The 20,434-nt window shown below is 48.9% G+C and overlaps 1 protein-coding gene across 1 annotated transcript; it reads left to right on the top strand.

The window, feature by feature from the left end:
* The first annotated feature begins 456 nt into the window (after nt 1–456).
* Nucleotides 457–20,316, top strand: TELO2 (telomere maintenance 2). Its single transcript, XM_030460037.1, has 20 exons — nt 457–779; nt 1,191–1,462; nt 1,995–2,063; nt 2,943–3,090; nt 3,822–3,924; nt 4,693–4,761; nt 5,213–5,354; nt 6,005–6,141; nt 7,408–7,496; nt 8,485–8,595; nt 9,484–9,569; nt 9,844–9,935; nt 10,846–10,962; nt 11,706–11,777; nt 12,229–12,399; nt 13,143–13,234; nt 14,013–14,112; nt 14,568–14,632; nt 15,225–15,340; nt 18,791–20,316. Exons 1-20 carry the CDS (start codon nt 457–459, stop codon nt 18,892–18,894), a joined length of 2,478 nt encoding a protein of 825 aa, XP_030315897.1. The 3' UTR covers nt 18,895–20,316.
* The last annotated feature ends 118 nt before the right edge of the window (nt 20,317–20,434 follow it).

Raw genomic sequence — 20,434 nt, 5'->3', positions numbered from 1 at the left:
AGGTGGGGTTGGAGCTTTTTTTTCCTTATTTATTTTTCTTCTTTTTCCTTTTTTTTTCTTTTTTCCTTTTTTCCTTTTTTTCCTTTTTTTCCTTTTTTTCCTTTTTTTCCTTTTTTTCCTCCTTTTCCTCCTTTTCCGCCTTTTCCGCCTTTTCCGCCTTTTCCGCCTTTTCCGCCTTTTCCGCCTTTTCCTTTCCGCCTTTTCCTTTCCGCCTTTTCCTTTCCGCCTTTTCCTTTCCGCCTTTTCCTTTCCGCCTTTTCCTTTCCGCCTTTTCCTTTTCTTTTTCCTTTTATTTTTTCCTTTTTTTTCTTTTTTCTCTTCCCTCTTTTTCTCTTTTTTCTTTTTTTCTTTTTCTCTTTTTTTTCCTTTTTCGTGACGTCACAACCGAGGCCGCCGCTGATTGGTTACCCCCAGGGGCGGGAGCGGTGCGGTCGCTGCTCCGCTCCCCTCATGGCCATGGCGGCTGAGGTGGCGCGAGCGGTTCGGGAGGCGGTGTCGGCGCTGGGAGGGGGCGCGGAGCCGAACCGGAACCGGGCCCGGGAGGTGGAGGGGGCGGTGGTCGCGGTGCTGGAGGCCCTGGCGGCTGCGGGAGGCCCGGCCGCCCTCGGGGAGCGGGAGCGGGCGCTGTACGGCGCCTTCCTGCGGAGCCTGGCCCGGGCGCCCCGTGAGGCTCGGCCCGGGGTCGAGTGGCGGAGCTGCTTCCTGCAGGGCCCGCCCGGCACCGCGCTCTGTGTCCTGCTGGAAGCCCTCGCCTCCTCTCCGGAGTCAGTCCAGGCGCGGTGAGCGGGCGGGGGCTCCGTGCCGGCGGCCCGGAGGGAGGCGGGAGTCACCGGGACGGTGGGCTGGGGAGGCCCCGGGGAGGGTTCGGTGCCCTCAGGAGCGGGGAGGGGGGGGGCGGGGTGAGGGCGAGCATCCCCGTCCTGAGCCTTTCCAACCCCTTCCGGCTCGCTCCCGGCTCCCCGGCAGTGATGCCTGTCCCGGGGACACGGGGCTGCGAGCTGAGGAAGCTGCGGAGGTACAAAGGAATTAAAATCTCCTCGGGTTTAATTCGGTTTTCGATTCGAAGTCCGTGGGATGAAGCTGCAGGGTTGCGGTGGTGACACCAGCGCAGCAGCAGGATGACGGTGCGGGTTTTTTCTGCGGTTGAAAGGGGCAGGGACTGAACTTCAGTTCCTCTCTCCCCGTCCCAGCTGCCATCCCGGGGAGGTTCTGGAGGTGCTGGAGCAGTTCCTGCGGGAGGGAGGGCTCCCGGCCCTGCTGTGGGAGCTCTGCCAGCAGCAGGCACAGAGCAGCCCTCCCGAGCTGCAGGAGGCTCTGCTGGGGAAGGTCGTGTGTCTGCCCGACCACCTCGGCAACAGCCTCCAGGGGGAAGGCCCGGCCGTGTTCTTCCCACAGAACTACTTTCCTCTCCTGGGGGATGCAATTCTCCAGGTGCTGCAGAAGATCTCCGATTCTCTGCGAGGTGAGATGTTCAGTTCTGAAGTGTTTTGTGCGTGGATCCCTTCGCTGAAATGCAGGGAGTGGGCATGGGAGAGCTTCACCTTCATCTCTCTGCCTGAAGTTCGTTGTGCTTAAAAACCTCAGATAGCAGGAGTGAGAAGGCTGGCCGAGGCTTTGTGGAATTCCACGGAAAGCTGCAGTCCTGCAAGCTGTTAAATAGAATCATCTGGTGCCAAAGCTTCCCTGTGGTCACTTGGTCTGCACTGAAGTAGGGAGGATTTAAACAGGACTGAATGACCCACTGGTTGTTTGTTGTGAAGTGGGACTTGAGTCTTCTGGCTCTCACCATTGTGTATAAATACTTCTGGGTGCCATTTAGTGCCTGAAGATGGTGGAGGGAGGAAGAGGTGATGATGCTTGAGGAGGAGGAGTTAATCTGTGTTTTCTCAGGCTTCAGTAGTTGTAGGAGTGCTTGCAGCTCCTTCTGAAGGTCGCTGGGAGGCTGGGAGGGTGCTGGTGATGCTCTTGTTAAACTTGACTCCGTTTTACCCTAGCTGGCTTGGATTGCTCCATCTCTTCTGTTTCTCATGTCCTGGGGAAGGTGTGCATCCAGGGCAGGCAAAGTGAGTGTTATACAGAGGTGTCTGGGGAAAGGGAAAGTTGCTTTTACTCTGTTAGTACAGAAGGATGACTGATGCTCTTCAGCTGAGGGACAGGGAGGCTGACCAACAAATGCTTTGGGGGGAGGGGAGTTGGGCTGTCCAGGGCAGGGGAATTGGGCTGGGTAGGGTGTGGAGTTGGGTTGTGCAGGGCAGGGGAGTTGGGCTGTGCAGGGTGTGTGAGTTGGGCTGTGCAGGGGAGAGGAGATGGGCTGTGCAGGGTGTGTGAGTTGGGCTGTGCAGGGTGTGGAGTTGGGTTGTGCAGGGCAGGGGAGTTGGGCTGTGCAGGGTGTGGAGTTGGGTTGTGCAGGGTGTAGGAGTTGGGCTGTGCAGGGTGTGGAGTTGGGTTGTGCAGGGGAGGGGAGATGGGCTGTGCTGGCTGCTTTCGGAGGCTCCTCAGCTGCATAGATGTTGATGCTTTTCCATCACCTCACATGAATGTGAGCTCTCAAAAACTGATGAGCCTCATCCCACCGTTTGGGGCGTAACCATTAAATGCTCTACTGGTGATTTTCATTCAGAGGTCTGAAAGTGCCATGAAGTCTGAGACCAGCATAAATCACTGCCTGTGTGTAATACCCCTCTTGTGGGCAGCTTTGAAGCCTCTGAATGAAGAAGCAATCAACAGGGCTGGCAAAGCAGATGAAAGATTCTGAAATGTCTGCTGTGATGAGGAATACTTGCAAGTTTGTTTTAGCTCTTACCATAGGAACAGTTTAGTACATACTATACATGGAATTTTTTTCATCTTGTGAGGATCATGAAGTTTTCAGGCTGACTTTGTGTACCATTGCATCAGGCCTGGCCAACTGATATGTTTCCCTGTTTTCTTTCCCACTTCAGAGGAAATCCTGGGTGTTTTGGTACCTCGCCTGACAGATCTGACCAGGTCAGACTGCATCTGGCAAAGGATATGCTGGCGCCTTGTTGAGTGCGTGCCAGAACGCTGGATGGAGGCCGTGGTCCTTGGGTTTGTGCAGAGAGCAGCTGGGTAAGAACTCTGCTTTCCTCCCTGATCCGGAGCAAAGACTGGAACTGTTTTACAAGTACTTTCAGAATCAGATTCTGAAAGGTGCTGCCATGTGTGTGTGTATCTGTAGGCAGTTTCATAGAATTATAGAATAGAATAAAAGAATGATTTGGGTTGGAAGGGACCAGAAAACTCATCCAGTCCAACCCCCTGCAGTCAGCAGGGACACCCTCAACCACATCAGGGTGCTCAGAGCCTCCTCAAGCCTCACCTTGAACATCTCCAGGGATGAGGCCTCAACCACCTCCCTGGGCAACCTGTGCCATTGTTCCACTGCCCTCATGGTACAGAACTTGTTCCTAACACCCAGTCTAAATCTGCTCTTCTCTAATTTAAAGCCATTGCCCCTCATCCTACCACTCCAGGCCCTTGCAAACAGTCCCTCTCCAGCCTTCCTGCAGCCCCTTCAGATACAGTTTCTTACAGTGCCACTTCTTGAGCAGGGGTAAGGTAGCTGATTGTTCCCTCTCAGGTAAAACATGCACCATTGCTTCAAGTTCTGTGTTGTGACACCCAGTGAAAAAAACAAGTGAAAACATCCTTTGTCATTACTGACTGACTGACTCTCAAAGTTTAGAGGTGCTTTAGAGACTCTGATGCAAAGATCTGCCCCCAGCATTCCCTGTGATAAGCAGCAGCATGGCAGTAACTGCATGGATTCCTAATGCTTTGCTTTTGACCTGTCTCACCAGGGCAGATGTCTTGTCTAGGTTGCTGGGGAACCTGGTAGTGAAAAACAAGAAAGCTCAGTTTGTGGTGACACAGAAGCTGCTGCTCTTGCAGTATGGGCACACGGTAAGGACTCAGCCTTGAGCAGTGCTGTGCTAACCCCTGCTTTTCACAAGTGCCAATGTGTTTTTCAGCTGAGTTCTGGGGTAAGATTGACTTTTCATTCTGCAGCTCACCCTCTCTGCATGTACCTAAACTGTGCAGCTCTTCACATCACGAGCAGCTGAATGTAAAGCAGAGGGAGTGGTGAATGGTTGCTTTGAGATCATGGGATTTGTGTGTTCCCTCTGGCAATGAGTGGAATTACTGTGCTCTTTTTCTCCAGAACCAAATGGTTGTTTGCACATAATTTCAATGTGCTGGGGAGCTGGAGACATGTAGTTAGTGTAGAATCTGAGAGAGTGTAAAAGCCATGACCCACCCTCAAGGATAAGAACTAGATTGGAGAGATGAGAAAAGGGCTGGGATTTCTTTTTTCCTTTTTTCCTGTGCCCCTACATTTGTCACAAGATATTAGGAAGTTTACTGTGGCTTGTAATGTTATGAGGGATGTTCCCTCAACTTCCTTTGTTCCAGGTTTGCCTTGAACTGTGCTGATCTTGTTTTGGTGGTAAAAACACCACACTGCATTGTTGTCTTGGTTTTTTTCATGTATTTCAGCAGCAGCAGCTGTGTCTTTGGTTGGCTTTTTCAACTTGCTGACTTCTCTGTCTGTGAACGTTGTCAACCAGTCCCTCAGAAAGAGAAGTTCAAGAGAGTAAAAATAACACACTTGTCATTGCTGGATGACAGCTTTATACCCTCTTAAAGCACAACTTGTGGTTTTTGTTGCAGACTGCAGTGCTACAGAACCTCCTTGGCTACCTGGCCCTGGACAGCCTCCGGCGTCCCTTGTTGATCAAAGTAAGGTTGAGTAACCTTGTTGGTGAGGTGGGAATGGGATGGAAATGGGATGGAGAAAATCCTCCTGTCTGTGGAGATAATGTCATATTGGGTTGATGTGCTGTGTTTTGGGTTTTTTTCTTTTTTTTACCATGTTATGTATTTCTTTGCATGTAGTACTTATGGAAGAGAAACAGACATATTTAGCACTTTTAAATTAAAACAAAAATGATATGTAACAGTATATTACATGAAGGTGGTGTGGTGCTCAGTTGGTAACACAGAGTAGGTTTTGGGCCCTGAAATACAAAGTTCAGCTCCATTTGTAGGGAGTGCAAAATCCACTGGGATGGATGAAGACCAAAGGGTCGTGAGAAAACACAAAGTGCTGTATGAAAGCACATCTCAAAAATGTACATTATTTATGTGAGGAAAAGATGAATTTTAAGCCAGCTTGAGTTCCCTGACTCAGGTGCTGCAAGAACTGTTGGAGACCTGGGGGAGCAGCAGTGCTGTGAAACACTCTCCACCTGAGCAGCAGCTGTACATTAGCAAGGCCATCCTGATCTGCCTCTCCCACCTGAAGGAGCCTGAAATTGAGAGCTGCAGACAAGGTGAGGCAGTGGGAGAGGCAGGATAGGTTTGTTTAATCTTCATCTTTGTAAACCTGGTAGCCTACTTGAATTTCTCTCTGCATGTCTATGGTACTGCTCCAAATTTGCAACTCCCTCAAAACACAGTGTTTTACTGAAGTGGCTTTGAAGCACTTTAAAACCAAGCTGAAGATTGGTTTGACTTACCATCCCTTTTTTGGTGAAAATTGAAATATTCCAGATGTCAAATTTACTGTTAATGTTTTGCTGTCTTTGTACCCCACAAAAAAGTATGGTTTAAGCATGGTTTCCTTGGTGCTGAAGGCAACACTGCCACTGCAGAAAGAAGTCACAGCTCCATGAGCCCTTCCTGTTCTTCTGCCTATTACTGGGTGGTGAGTGAGCCCCTGGCCCAGGTTTCCCAGAGAAGCTGTGGCTGCCCCATCCCTGGCAGTGTCTCATCCCAGGTTGGATGGGGCTTGGAGCAACCTGGGCTGGTGGGAGGTGTCCCTGCCTGTGACAGGGTGTGGCAGTGGGTGAGCTTTAAGGTCCCTTCCAACCCAAACCATTCTATCATTCTGTGCATGGCTAAAGTTGCCCTCTCAGGGAACCAGCATCCAGATGGATGTTTGCTTCTGTCACTGTTTCATGCACTGTTTGGTTTGTTTCAGAGCTGCTCATGAGCATGCTGGAGGGTGTGAAATGCCACTTGGACAGCAATCTGCCCCAAATACGGTGTCTGGGAATGGTTGTGGCCGAGAGCATCAGTTCAAAAATAAACACTGATGGGCCAGTCTTGAAGTTTCAGGTGAGGTTGATAATAACAATTTGTCTGGTTTGCAGGTCTTAGAGGAAATAAAAGCTTAAAGCAGATGATCCAGGGTATTACAGCAAGTTCTAACAGTTACTATCTGGAAAGAAGGAGAGGTAGCAACACTTTCAAAAAGAGACGATATATGTTTACAAAAAACAATCACATAGAAAATAGCCTGGTGGGTGGGAGTGACCTTGAGAGTGTAACCATAGAATGTTCAGGGTTGGAAGGGACCTCTGGAGATCATCCAGTCCAACCCCCCTGCCCCAGCAGGATCCCCCAGGGCAGGACACACAGAACACATCCAGGGGGGTTTGGAAAGGCTCCAGAGAAGGAGACTCCACAACCTCCCTGGGCAGCCTGGGCCAGGGCTCCCTCACCCTCATAGGCAGGAAGTTTCTCCTCATGTTGAGGTGGAACTCCTGTGTTCTAACTTCAACCCATTATTCCTTGTGCTGTACTGGGCACCACTGAGAAGAGATTGGCCCCTTCCTCTTGCCCCCCACCCCTCAGGTACTGATGGGCATTCAGCAGATCCCCTCTCAGCCTTCTCTTCTCAAGGCTGAACAGCCCCTGGGCTCTCAAGCTTTCTTCACAGGAGAGATGCTCAGGTCCCCTCATCATCCTCATAGCTCTGCCTTGGGCTCTTCCCAGCAGATCCCTGTCTGTCTTGAACTGAGGAGCCCCAAACTGGGTCCAGTATTCAGCAATCTAATGACAAAGCTCAGGGTAAACAGGTGATAATGAGATTGCTAGAGGATTATCAGGATGCAGGAGGGAATCAGAATCTGACCCATGGAAATTCAGAGAGAACTTCAAACCTAAACCAGTAGTGAGATTCAGTCCCTCAACAGTGGGAAGAGCTGCTCCAAATTGACATTTTCAGGATTGACTTGGGGATCATGCTCTCCTGTGTTCAGGAGAGTATATAAGAAGTATGTGATTAAATGACATTCATTCTTCACAAACCTGCATCATCCCTGATGCTGCATTGCCATTTATTAAATGCTTTAGAGTTTGTAAATAACATTTGGTCAAGGTCAGGTCAAGTACTACTGTTAAATATAGGGACAGAGATTACAGGGTGCTATAGAGCATAAATACATCACTGCTGGCAGGAGAGAGAAACAAATGGGATTTGTGTGGGTTAATCTACTCATGATTCAGCCTTCATTTGCACACTGCAGAAGGATCAAATTCTGAATGCTGGGTGTGCTTGCAGTGAAACAGAGTGCAGTAACAGTTATTTTAATTTTCTAGTATGAAGAAGATGATGAAACAAGAGAACTGAAGTCCCTTCTGGTACAGACTCCACCACTCTCTGTTGTCCCCAGGCTTCCAGATGATGAGTAAGAAAGACATTGCTGCTGTTCATCTCCATGCCAATTCTTTTCTCCATAGCTTTTGTTTTGAGTTACACATTAGAACTGTGTGCAGTATTCAAGATGTCTTGCATATTCTCAAGCACCTTATTCTTACAAGGCAGTGTAGTGATGTTAAATTGATAATTCAAATGCTAGTGTGTATTGGAACTGCTTGACAGCTGCCTGTGGCTAAGCCATGCTGCAGTTTCTGTGGGTCTTGCGTGCCCCTGGGTAGAATAAAATGGGAATTTCTGTTCATATTTGGGAAAATCTGGCATTTGGGCCATATGCCCCCAGCCCATTCATCAGTAACAAAAAGCTGTCAGTCTAAAGGCTGTCCCCTTGGTGCTTCCACTTCCACAGCATGGGTGGAGCCTCTGTGGAGCACTTAGTTTTATCAGCAGCTGAAGGAAGCACTTTATGTTAGGAAATGAAGCTGTCCAGCACTTCAGTGAAAGGCAGATTTATTGCTCCTGTTTTAGGGACATTCAGTCAGCACAGACAGTATTTGAAAAGCAGAGAACTGAAAGGATGTATCAAAGTCCACAAAAATAGGTACAGAAAAAGAAAAAAAGTTCTCCTTGTTGTATGTGGCCCACTAGCTGTGGTTAAAGATGTTTCTTCCCCATTTGTTCAGCTTCATTCATAGCTCCAAATATGTGCAGGGCAGTGTGATCCAAGGATCACAGGTCAGCCTTGCCTTGGCAGTCCTAGGTATAATTTAGTGCAGCAGATGTGTTCATTTGTTGTTATCTGTTGTCCTTCTGTTAAGAGATTCTGTTTCTCTCCTTCCCTCATCCCATTCTCCTTCTCAGGACTTTGTTTCTTGTGTAGGCCAAGCTGGGCAAGAGCCTGCAGCAGAAATAATTCCCTGCCATTCTGTTTAGGCAGCAAGGGTTGATGGTGTGGGTGGTTTCCTGCTTGTGAATGAAGTCTGTTACTTTATTGGTTTGATATTTGTTGTTCCTCACAGGAGGGATGAGAAAGCAGAAGCTGCACTGCCCGTGGTATTGGGAAGTAACAAGAACTCACCTGCAGCAGCCCCTGCAGTGCCAGCTGAGGTGTCAGATACTGAGCTGGACAGGTATGGGGGGAGAAACCAGCAGGAAATGCAAAATAATGTCAGGTTTTAAAGAGCAGATATGGTGAGGAGGGAGCTACTGGTAGCTGCATTTCTTGGCAAATCTTGTGCTTCCTGACCTTGTTCAGCCAAGCAGCTTGCAGCAGAGCAGAACTTTGTGTAGAAAGTTGCACACAAGTGTGTCAAGCTGCATAATGTACAACCATTGTGTTTATTCCATTTAACTTAGAGAATCATAGAATCACAGAATGGTTTGGGTCAGAAGGAACCTGTAAAGGCCAGCTAAGTCCAACCCCCCTGCAGTGAGCAGGGACATCTTCAACTACATCAGGTTGCACAGAGCCCAGGGTAACCTGACCTGGAATGTTTCCAGGGATGGGGCATCTCCCATCTCTTTGGGCAACCTGGGCCAGTGTCTCACCCCCTCAGTGTAAATGTTTTCTCCCTTCCATCTAGCTTGAGTCTCCCCTCTTTCAGTTTACATCATCACTCCTTGTCCTACTGCTCAGAAGTCTGTCCCCATCTTCCTCATAAGCTCTATGTATTGCAAGGCCACAATAAGGTCTCCCCACAGCCTTCTCCAGGCTAAACCCCCCCAACTCTCTCATCCTGTCTCCATGGCAGAGATGCTCCAGCCCTCTCATCATCTGTGTGGCCTCCTCTGGATCTCCCACAGATCCAGGACCCCCACAGGTCCATCTCTCTCCTGTGCTGAAGACTCCAGAGAGAGGAACCCTCTCAGCCTGAGCTCCCACAGTGCTGCTGGGTGATGCAAGATTGATGGTGTTGCAGCAATGGATGTGCTGGTTCTTTCTCTGTTTTGTGGGCAGCTGTGGAAAGGAAGACTGTCTATGCTCCACAGAGTAACTCCTGCCTTTATGTATTTTACAGTGATGATGACCTCATCCCTTATGACATGTCAGATGATAAAGAACTAAAGACCAAGGCTCCTGTGTATATCCGAGACTGTATTGAAGGTAGGAGATCCTGGGCTGAGCCTTCATCTGTTTCTTACTGGGTTTGGGAGAGTGGTTTCTCTGTAGGTTTATTTTTTCTAAGCTAATTTGAAGAAGGTGCAGGATTTCAGCAATCTGTGCTCAAGTGCTGAACTGTGACTTCTGAGTAATGGTGGTCATGTGCTGGGTCAGTGGTATCTGCCTGTGACAGGACAGAAAAACCCTGGGGGTGGTATGCAAGCACAGGCCATTCTGCTGATAGCTTTTGTTGGGTTTTTGTTTGGATTACCTGCAGTCCTCACAGGATCTGAAGATGTGGACAAATGGGAAGCTACAATCAAGGCTCTTGAGAGCTTGGTTCGGAAGAATCCAGCAGCAACAAGAGAGGTGAGGCACTACGAGCTCAGTCACCAGATCCTGTAACACAGGATCATCCCCTTGTGAGGAGACTGAAAATGCCAGCAGGCCAGGTCAGTGTGCAGCTTGTCCACTTGGGAAGAAAAATGGAAGGAAATGGTTGCTTTGGAGGTGAGGCTGGAGAGCACAAAGGAACAAAGGTGCTGGCAGCAGAATGGCATTTAGCAGCTCCAGCACTGACAAATGCTTTGCAGGCAGAGCTTGCCAGAAATGTGTGGGAGCTCCAGGCTTTGTGCTGGGCAGAAAAAAATTCTGTAATGCAGCTTACAGAGTAGCCATGAATTCCCTAGACTTAATTGATTTAAATTTTTAATTGAATTGATTTTTTAATTGAATTTGTTATTCCCCCTCCAAAAAAAGGGAATTACATCAAATTATTCAGAATTACATGGGATTACATTACTTGTTCTGTTTGCTGGTACAAGCATATTGTGTTCCAGCATGATGTCACCACCACTTGTTAGTGAGCACTTGAAGGGGTGTGGCCTGGCAGCAGTGTACAATCTGCTGCTGTCAGATGTGTTACTGAGCTGGATGGACTCTGGGTGTGGTACTGCACCCTTTAACATGTTAGTTTTATCTCCTGGATATGAAGCAGATGGTTACTAGCTATATCCTCCTCTCTCATGATGCCATCACTTGTCCATATAGCCAAGTGAATGTGGGCAGACCCATCAGCATAGAGGTTTTTCAGTGTTCTGAGAAATCTGTCTTGGTGACATTTAGCTTCATGATTTTTTTCTCCCTTCTACCTAACAGACACGTTGCCTGTATTCTACAGCCTCACTGTCTATGCTTAAACATTCAAAATGATGTGTAAATCCTGTGAGCAAGAAAACACTTTCAGGGATTTGATTCCTATTTTTCATCTTCTGAGCAGGTCAGTGTGGAGCTGGCAAAAATCCTTCTGCATCTGGAGGAGAAGACCTGCATTGAAGGCTTTGTAGAGCTCCGTCAGAGAGCTCAAGTTGCTGTTTTAACCACAGATCCAATCCCTGTGAGTTCCTGTTACTGCTTTCCTTTTTCTAGTTGAGACAACAGGCAAAAATCTAAGCAGCTGAAGTCTCTTTCTAGCTTGACAGGAGCAGCTTTCAGAGTGCAGCAGAGTAGCTGGTTCATGGGTGACAGCATTTATGCAGAGACAAGCTGGGTACTGAAGGATCAGCAATGGATGAATGAAAGAACAGGAGGGATTGCTTCCTCATGGAGAGGAATTGGGATGGGCTGCCCAGGGAAGTGATGGAGTCACCATCCCTGGAGGTGTTTAAGGAGGGAATGGATGTGGCACTGAGTGCCATGGTCTGGCCAGTGTGTTGGGGTGAGGTCATGGGCTGGACCTGATGATCTCAGAGGTCTTTCCCAGCCTCAGTGATTCTGTGATTCTGTGACCTGCATCTGTCCTTTGTCAGTTTAAAATATTTACCCCTCATCCTATCAGTAGAGGCTGTGGGCAAAAATCTCTTTCCATCTTTCTTAAAAGCCCCCTTTACATATCGAAAGGCTGTGATAAGGCAGCAAAGTGGCTGTTTAGGAACAAGTCCACTTGTCATTTAACTCCTCTGTGGGCATCTGGCAGTGGGTGAGTTTCCCTATTTGCACAGTGTGTCTCTTCCCTTCTCTTGGAGGCTTGCTGTTAATTAACAGCAAACTGGACTTCTGAACTTGAGTGCCTTTAGAATTGATGGGAAGGCTGTGTCCACCCTGGCATGGTGTTCACTTCACCATGATTTTTCCCTACAGGTAGCCAAGTACTTGACCTCCCAGTTCTACTCCCTGAACTACAGCCTTCGCCAGCGCATGGACATTCTCGATGTGAGTGCTCCCCTCCTGCTTTCCTCAGGTCTTTGCTCCACCAGTGCTGGTTCCCTGAGGTGCAGGGAAGTTACCTGAGTGGAGGCTGAGGCATGGGAGTCTCCTCTTTTTGTATTTGTGCCTGGTCTCCTCTGGTTTGTAGCCCTGCTACACTCCACTTACACAGGGATCCTTCCCCACAAAATGCAAAAATCCTGTGGTCATTTGGGACTCCTCCTGTGTCATTTCACTCATTGTCTCTGAAGGAAGAGCCACTGCTCCAGGGCTCATTGATAAGTGGTTGGTCAGTTCCTCACAGCCAGTTGGGTGGTTGGGGGTTCATCCCCTTGCTGTTCATAATTGTAAACCTGTTGTGCCTTTCTGCCTTGCTGTTCCTATCAGTTTTGGTGCTGGTAACTCTGTTTCCTAGGGATTACCCCTTTTTAACAGGACTTCCCTTTTTTTCATCTAGGTATTGGTTTTGGCAGCTCAGGAGCTGTCCTATCCCAAATCCCATGGGAAGACCAAGCATTCTGATGCCCAAAAACCTTGTATCCATCTCCTCCCTGAAAGTGACAGCTCTAAGGACTGGAGAAAAATTGTTGATGAGAGGATCAAAAGCAAGACTCGGAGATTTGCTACGGTGAGGCCAGGACACAAACTCATGTCAGAAACAGGGACACTAGAAGATGTTGTAGTTCTAGTCAGAAAGATGCCCAGGATGCCCAGGAAAATTTCTGTCAAATTAAATTCTGTCAAATTAAGCCCAACCCAAAGGAAAGGCTCTGTAACTCCAGATATTAATTCATCTTGGTATCTGGCTGCATCTTTCAGTGCAGAGTACTGTTCCTGTGATCCTCCCCTTGTTGGGAGAAGCTGAAAAATGCAACTTGACCAGTTTGCATTGAGGGATTGTGGTTGCTGTTTTGTGCTTGTTCTGAGCTGGTCTGGCCGCTGCGGGGAGCTGTGGCTGCACCTGATGGATCTGAGAACTTCCTTTATCAGTCTGGCTTCCTCCAGACTGGACTCTCTCAGCCTTCCTATTTTTCTGGGAAATAAACTGGTGCCAGTTTCCTAGTTCCCAAATCTCCCTTCTGGTTCATCCTGGAGAACTTGCTTTCCAGAATTCCTTTATCCCTTGCACGTTGTTGTTTCTTATATCTAATGCATCAGTTCTGAGCTGTATTGTACCAAAATACTTCAGTGTGTGAGAGGATCTGAAGTGGGAAGTGAGCAATCCTGTCTGGAAACTAATGACCAGAGATGTACAAGCAAGCAGTAGCTGACAATGAATCCACAAGGAATTCTTAGTCCAGACAGTGCCCAGTGAAGTGGGAGGACCAGAGGCTGCACCTTGTGTCTAAACTTCGTTTTTCTCTTGGACAGGGTCAGTCTCAAGTGAAACTGGATTCCAGGCCAAATGAGTTCAATTCTGTCGCTGGGCATTTCTTTTTCCCATTGATTCAGCACTTTGACAGGTGAGTCACCTGGGGATGTGGTGGTGGCAACTGCTGGAGTCAACCTTGCTGCTGCTTCTGCTGGCATCTGTGCAGGGCTGAAGCCCAGAAGCTGTGTGGGAGTCCAGTGACACTGTACCAACACCTGGCTCGTGCATAAAGCTTGGAGGGGAGGGGTTTGCCATCTCCTAGACTTATCTTTTGAACTCTTGTTGGGCAGGAGAATGTAAGGTGCTGCAGAAGTGAAGATGCATGATGAGTAACCTGTCAGCAGGTACCCAGGTGGACAACTCTGGCAGCACCAAACCAGTTTGTCTGGGTTGCTTCTCCATCTTGGGAGGTTCACAGAAAGCTGCAGAGCTCAGGCTGCAGTCTTGAACCAAAGTTAACTCTGCCTCAGGGTTTGGGGCTGTCCCTTGGGCTGCTCCTTGTGACCACATGGACACAGCACACAGTTTCCTGTCAGTCACTGAGGTCTTTACTTAGCTAAGGAAGGCTGAGTAATTGATTCATGAGAATCAGGATTCTTGTAATCCCAGCCCTCATGGTTGGTTTCAGTGGCAGTGGTGCTGGCTTTTGCTTGCCCTTCTTTCTAAGTAAAGCTTGTCAGGTAAGAGATACCTGTGGGGAGAGCAGAGGGTATCACTGGGCTGGGAGCAGAGATGAGAGGACAGAGCTGGGAATGACTGTGCAGTGAGTGGTGCTGTAGGGATTCAGGCTGCATAACCCCCTTGACTGTCCCACAAATGCTCAGATCAGCTTTCTCACTGCTACAGCACTCTCAATCTTGCACTTGCAGGCCTCTGACAACGTTTGATCTTTTGGGGGAAGATCACCTTGTTCTTGGAAGACTGGTCCACACTTTATCAATCCTGATGTGCTTGGCCATCAACACTCTGGTAAGAAAGGCTGCATGAGCTTGCAGGTAGCAAGTCATGGTTGCACTCGATGATCTTGATGGGTTTTTTTCCAAGCAGAATGATTCTGTAATCTGTGATGAAGGGAGGGGCTTCCAGCCTGGGAACAGCAGGGTGCTCTGGGGCCTGCCACACAGGTTGGCAGCAAGTTTGAGTCTCCTGTGCTAAGAAGTTATGAAAAGGGCTGAGAAAAAAAGGTCAGAAAGGGGCCGTGATTCATTCAGACACCCCTGCACTATCTTTTGCTGCTTCTGGTGGAAGAACTTATGAACATCTTTGGGAAGTTGGGCTTATCATTTCTGCCGAACTTCTAAAGTTTCCTCATCTGTAAAATAAAGTTAATTGTAGCCATGGTGCTCACCACAGTGTACCTCAAGGTCCAGTTCTACAGGGGCTGTGAAGGTACTCAGTGTTTCTGTCCTCACCCTGTTTTGCAGGCAGTGACTGTGATGGGGAAGGCACTGCTGGAGTTTGTCTGGGCTCTGCGTTTCCACACTGACTCGTGAGTTGTAGTTGTCTCTTTTCATGTCTAAAGATCAGGTGTGAGCCAGGCCCCAGTCAGGGTTTGTGCACCCGACTGAGGATGTCAGGGACTTAGAGCATTAACTCTGTGCTCTCCTCCAGCCTTGTCTTCTGATGTCTGACTGCACAAGCAGGGAATGAAGCCATTGCTTTCATGTCAGAACTACACATGGACCTGGCAACTGTGTGCAGGTCAAGTCATTACCTATGGAAATCATGACAGATTTCTTGCTCAGCTCTCCATGTGGCAGTTTCATCTTTGTTTACTTGGGGAGTTCAGAAGCAATTAAAGCATGAAGGCAAAATGCTGTAAACCTCCAAGTTCTGTTTTGATCTCAGACTGGTCCAGGAATGTGAATTGTGCTGGAGTCCCTGCACCACAGCATGGCCAGGGCTCTGGGCAGGTGGGCATTCTGCCAGCTGGTGCACACTTGCTTACTCTCCTAATCTTTGGGAATATTGCACAAGTCCTTCCAGTCACGAACACTGGAAACTGGAGAACCCCTGAGGTGAGGAAATCAAGGCAGAGCATGAAGCAGCAACCTCTGACCAGTTACATCTTTCTCCACCAGGTATGTGCGCCAGGGTCTGCTGTCCTGTGTCTCCTCTGTGCTCCTCAGTGTCCCTAAGGAGCATCTTCTGGAAGACATGACAGAAGAGCTCTTGGAGGCTCAGTCCTGGCTGGGAGGTAAGATGGTGGGTGGAGGGACAGTTTTTCTGGTTAGTGGTGCAGCCTTTTTGCAGCATCTCTTGTTGTGATGGTATCAGTGATGTCCTGGCACTGAGCACCAGAGATTTCCATGAGAAGTCGATTGATTGCTTGCTCCTGAGTTTAGGGCAAATATCAGCCCCCACTGTGTGTGACTGTCCTCACCCCTACAGGCCAACCAAAAACTCCCCAAATCACAGAATATCAGGGTTGGAAGGGACCTCTGGAGATCATTCAGTCCAACCCCCCTGCCCCAGCAGGATCCCCCAGGGCAGGACACACAGAACACATCCAGGGGGGTTTGGAAAGGCTCCAGAGAAGGAGACTCCACAACCTCCCTGGGCAGCCTGGGCCAGGGCTCCCTCACCCTCAAAAATAAAAAGCTTCTCCTGATGTTTCCATGAAACCTCCTCTGCTCCAACTTGTACCCGTTACCCCCTGTCCTATCATTGGTCACCCCTGAGAAGATCCTGGCTCCATCCTCCTGGCACTCACCCCTTACTTATTTATCAACATGTGAACAACATGAGAGGTTATTCTGCTCTCCTCCAAGCTGCAGAGCCCCAGCTCCCTCAGCCTTTCCTCACCAGGAGATGTTCCACTCCTTTGATCTTTGTGGCTTTGTGCTGGGCTCTGTGCCCCCTTTCTCTGTCTGAGCATCCACCCATCCACCCTGTGAAGCTGCAGCAAGGATTTTCATCATGCATATAACATCCAGGCAGTGACTTTGAGCAGCAGTAACTCCCAAGGCTTGTCTGGCCCGTTCACACCATGTGCACAGAAGATGAGGTTCATCAGTGCTAAAAACAGAAGGCAGAGGAGCATGGCCCCATCTCCTGACATCCTCTTGCTGATGGAAAGAGCAGCCTGTGAATGACAGCAAAGGACTTGGTGTGCTGCACCCAACACATCACAACAGAAGCTCTGGGGTTCTGGGAGTCTGGAACTGCCCATACTGGTGGTCGGGCATGGCAGCATGCTGGAAGTGCAAGAGGAAATAATGCTGTGTCCTTCAGAGGCTCCCTGGGATGGTTTCCTTCACCATCCTGACTCTTGGTGAGCTGACTTCCCACGGGGAGCAGTCGGGAAGCAGCACTGGCCCTGCAGCCTCTGATCCTTGCAGGCTGTGGGGCTCTGTGCCTTCCAAAAGGAAAAGAACTTCCTTGTGGGGCTGAGCACTTGATTTTTTTTCCCATGGCTTGGTTTGCTCTGAGGAATCTGCCTGGCTCTGCAGTTAACACTGCTGTTGCCAAGTAAAGCCTTTCCAGGAATGTTACAAATGTGTTTTCAGCATGAGGAGCTGCCTGATTGGTTTTTAATGAGTTCTGTTTGGAAGGAAGAGGACGACAGAGCTCTGAGCATCTTTTGATGCCTGCAGGCAGTGTAATATCCAATGAACGCTGCACAGTGGGTCCTGGTGTGTATAGCAAAGGGGAAGTTTGTTCTAGGAGCCATTCAGAAACTGTGAAGACCCAACTCAGCTCCACGTCTGGTCAGATACAGTTGCAGTGCAGTTTCAAACTGGCTCATCCTTCCACAGCTGCTTTCTGAAACACAACAGCTTCCTGGGCTACACCTTTGCTCTTTGTTGTAAGGTTGCTGGTGGAAGAAACTTCAGGGAAGCTCTGGGTTCCTCCAGCAGGTGAAGTCAGTCTCTAGAGACCAACTTTTGGGACCAAATCATGGTTCTGAGCTAGCAGCCTTGCTGTTCCTGTGGAAAAGGCTTGGAAGAGGTGTCAGGTATTAGCTCTGCTGCTCTAGCTGGGAAGAAGGACATGCAAGCTTCCTACCAGTGTGCCTAATGGCCCAGAGAAGTCCCTGCTTTGGATTTTGGCTTGAAGCATCTGCATTTCTCCTGCTATGGTTCACACACAGTGAGGAACAGGGGGCCAGAAAATGTTACTCACCAAGTGTTTAGTGGAAATCCACAAATCTGCCCCAGTTTGTTAGTGTCCCAGCAGGCTGCTGTCCCTCAGGGTCTGAGGGACTGCCTGTTCCTGCTTCAACCTGCAGGCTGTAACTCAGCATATTCCCCAACAGAAAGTGTTTGTAGTGTAAGAAACTGGACTGGCCACTTGGTAGATGCTTTGTGAGGTTTCAGCTGGGGAGAGAGGCTGGGATCCACCTTGGAGCTGCTGCTGAGGAGCCTAATCTTTCTCAGGGGAGGGAATACCTAAACATTTCTAGGAAACAGTTCCTCTGATTCCTCAGCAGCTGCCTTTGAGGGAATTCCCCACCCCTTGCAAGTGCTGTAGAGCTAAGTCATAGGTGAGTTTGGTTTATGTGAGGCTCTGGTGCCCTGTCCTCCCTTGCAGTGCCAGCATTTCAAGGTCCATGTTCGTGGCAATTAGAAACAGTGCCAGCAGCAACCTCTTGGCTTTTGAACTTGTACTGCTCTGTCTTGTAGCTTCCCCCCCAGCTTTTTCTGCCTTCTGTAGGGGGGAGTATGGAAGCACCATGGTGAAGCTCTCCCTGAGGTTAAAAATAGCCCAGGTCCCTGTGGATGAGTCATGTGTTTGGGCTGACAGTGCCGGGCTCCCAGCACAGGGCTGTGCGTACAGGATATCCTCACACAGCCTCACTGCTCTGCCAGGCTCCCCCTGCTCACACATCCTGCGTGCATCCTGGTTTTTACTTTGCAGGCCCACTAAGGACCCCTGGAATAACAGCTGCTGGAAGCAGCTTCGTGCCCTCCCTTAACATGCTGCAAGAAGCCTGAAGGATCTGCTGGTTTCTCAGCCCAGCTGTTATCTCGGGATGGAAGAGTATGTGGGAATCTGGTTCCCCCCCTCTGGAGGGCAGTGTGACCACAAAGCTCAGGAGGGACCCTGGACCATTTGTTGAGGTTGCAGGAATTGGCAGGTGTAGTGAAATGAGGCAACCAGGTGCCACTAATTGCCAGGGAGTGGGCATGAGCTTGTGTTAAGCCCACCTGTGCCTGATTAGGGTGGGCCCCCACTGTGCATGAGCAGGATTAGGGGGCCAATAAAAGGCAATTAGTGGCACCTGGCTGCCTCATTTCACTACAGGCAGGGTGCAGATTTAGGCTTCTGAGTCAGTGGATTTGTCGTTGTCAACAGTACTCAGACTCATTGGGTGAAGAAATGTCATGTACAACTTGTGGCCTGGAGGTTATTCCATGGAACACAAAGTCACTTTCTGTAGAGGTTCAACCCAACTGACTCCTTGTTTCTGCTGCATGAATGATCTGAGCATTATGACATGTGACAGTGTCAGGGCACAGACAGACTCCTGCTGCTTAAGCTAAGCAAGTTTGGCCACCTTTGCCTTCTGGTCTAACCTAATTCCTGTGAGTGCTGATGTCCAGCTCAGACTCATTTGCATTTTCTGTTGCATTTGGTGATGGTCAGTGTTAAGTGAAGCAGTTTTCCCATTTTTTCCAGCTAACAGTGGCAACTTCTTTTACAGATGTGGTGGAGAAAGATCCAGATGGGGACTGCAGGAGGCTGGCCTTGCAGAGCCTGCTACTCATGGAGAACCTGAAGAAGAAACTCACAGCTGACCCTTCCTAGCCAAAGGGTAGAAGAAACAACCTTTATGTCATACTCTTGCCAGCTGGATGTGTGTAGGCACTGCTGGGACCTTTTTCAGGAGTCACCTGGCTGGAGAAGAGGAAGGAGGGGGGGGGAAGGGTGCTGAGCTGCAAGCCAACAAACCTGACTTGACATCTGGACTTTGTAGTGGGGGCCAATTGAGTGAGCTCTTGCCATCCGGTACAGAGTGTACAGATGCAGGAAGGGCCTCACTGCCATCCCTGCACCGCCCCTGCCCCCACCCCCAGCTATTTATAACCTTGGCAGCTCTGAGTGCTCTGCTAAAAATACAGGGAAGATCACACAGCAGGCTTCTTGTCAGAACAACAGGAGGGATGGAGAGAGCCCCTTACCTCCCAGGGCTCAGTGTAGGACATGCCCGTAGCAAGGGCTCCAGTGTCTCCTGGCTGTCAGCACGTGGTAGGTGCTCATCTGCTGTTGGGAGGGGTTGGTGCAGGGAATGACACTCCTGGAGAGGTGTAAGAACTGAACAGCTACACTGAAGTGCTGAAAATGTGCCATGCCTTAAAGGCTTGAGCCCGTGCTGTGCTGTGGTTAGGAGAAACAAAGCTGGAATTCCTTTATGTATCAGCATAGTAGAGAAATAAGCTTCTGTTAAAGGAAAACAAACATCCAGATTTTAAAAATCTCCTCCTACACCCTCCTATACACCCTTAAAACTTAAGCCCAAGTTTTGAAGCAAGTCACAAAGCAGGTAAAAAAAAAAAAATGAAAAAAAAAAATGAAGCCAGAAGGATGGGCTGGCATGAAAAGTGAGAGAGTGACTTTATAAATACACCCAGGTGGGGCAGGGCAAGAGGCTTCGAGGTGAGCAAAACCTTGGTCACGTTTGTTGGGCTTCATATCTCAGTCCTGCTTGTGCCAGGAAAGACATTTGTATCCTGACTGGTTCTGAGTAGCTTGACCCTGGGAAGGTTGGAAAAGAAGCTTTATAATGAGGAAGAACCTTCACTGGCTCAAAGTGGTTCAGGTTAAGCAGGGATGAGGTCCCTGCCCAACCCCAACAATTCTGTGGCTGGGAGGTTTAGTCCTGCTTGTTGTCAGTGGCAGCTTGAGCCTACATCACCCTGGGATGCAGTGAAATGCAAAAGCTTTGGGTTAGGAAAAGTCTCCATTGTGCAGTAGGGGTGTAGTTTGACTTTCAGCCAAGCTCCTACCCAAAGGGGACAGAGATGCTTTTCAGAAACTGTGACTCACAGAGAAAGACAAAGCAGCACCTGAGCAGATTAAAGCTGTACTTGAAAATAGTGTCAGCTCAGGAGTTTTCACCTCAGCTTCTCGACTCTTTGGTGTACTTGGAAAAAGGCCTGAAGCTAAGACATACAATTCTGGCTGGGTTATTTTTCCCTCAGATTTATTAAAACACTAAAAAAACAGCTTCATTACAGGATACACACTTTTTCTGTAGTGTTTGAGCTAATATTTTAACCTCAGTACTGTTGCTTGTACAGTCAAATAGGAAAAATAAATTTCTTAGTAACAACCATTTAACAACTGC

The sequence above is a fragment of the Calypte anna genome, chromosome 14, assembly GCF_003957555.1.
Source record: "Calypte anna isolate BGI_N300 chromosome 14, bCalAnn1_v1.p, whole genome shotgun sequence".
In the NCBI taxonomy this organism is placed as follows: Eukaryota; Metazoa; Chordata; class Aves; order Apodiformes; family Trochilidae; genus Calypte; species Calypte anna.
Note: the sequence above shows the minus strand (reverse complement) of the source record. Positions and strands in the feature narration are given on the sequence as shown.

Excerpts from the sequence above, each read along its gene's own strand:
- TELO2 (XM_030460037.1), top strand. The coding sequence starts at position 457 with ATGGCGGCTGAGGTGGCGCGAGCGGTTCGGGAGGCGGTGTCGGCGCTG. Across the intron at positions 2,064-2,942 it reads GTGCATCCAGGGCAGGCAAA|AGGAAATCCTGGGTGTTTTG; the intron begins GTGAGTGTTATA and ends TTCCCACTTCAG. Across the intron at positions 10,963-11,705 it reads TAACCACAGATCCAATCCCT|GTAGCCAAGTACTTGACCTC; the intron begins GTGAGTTCCTGT and ends TTTTCCCTACAG.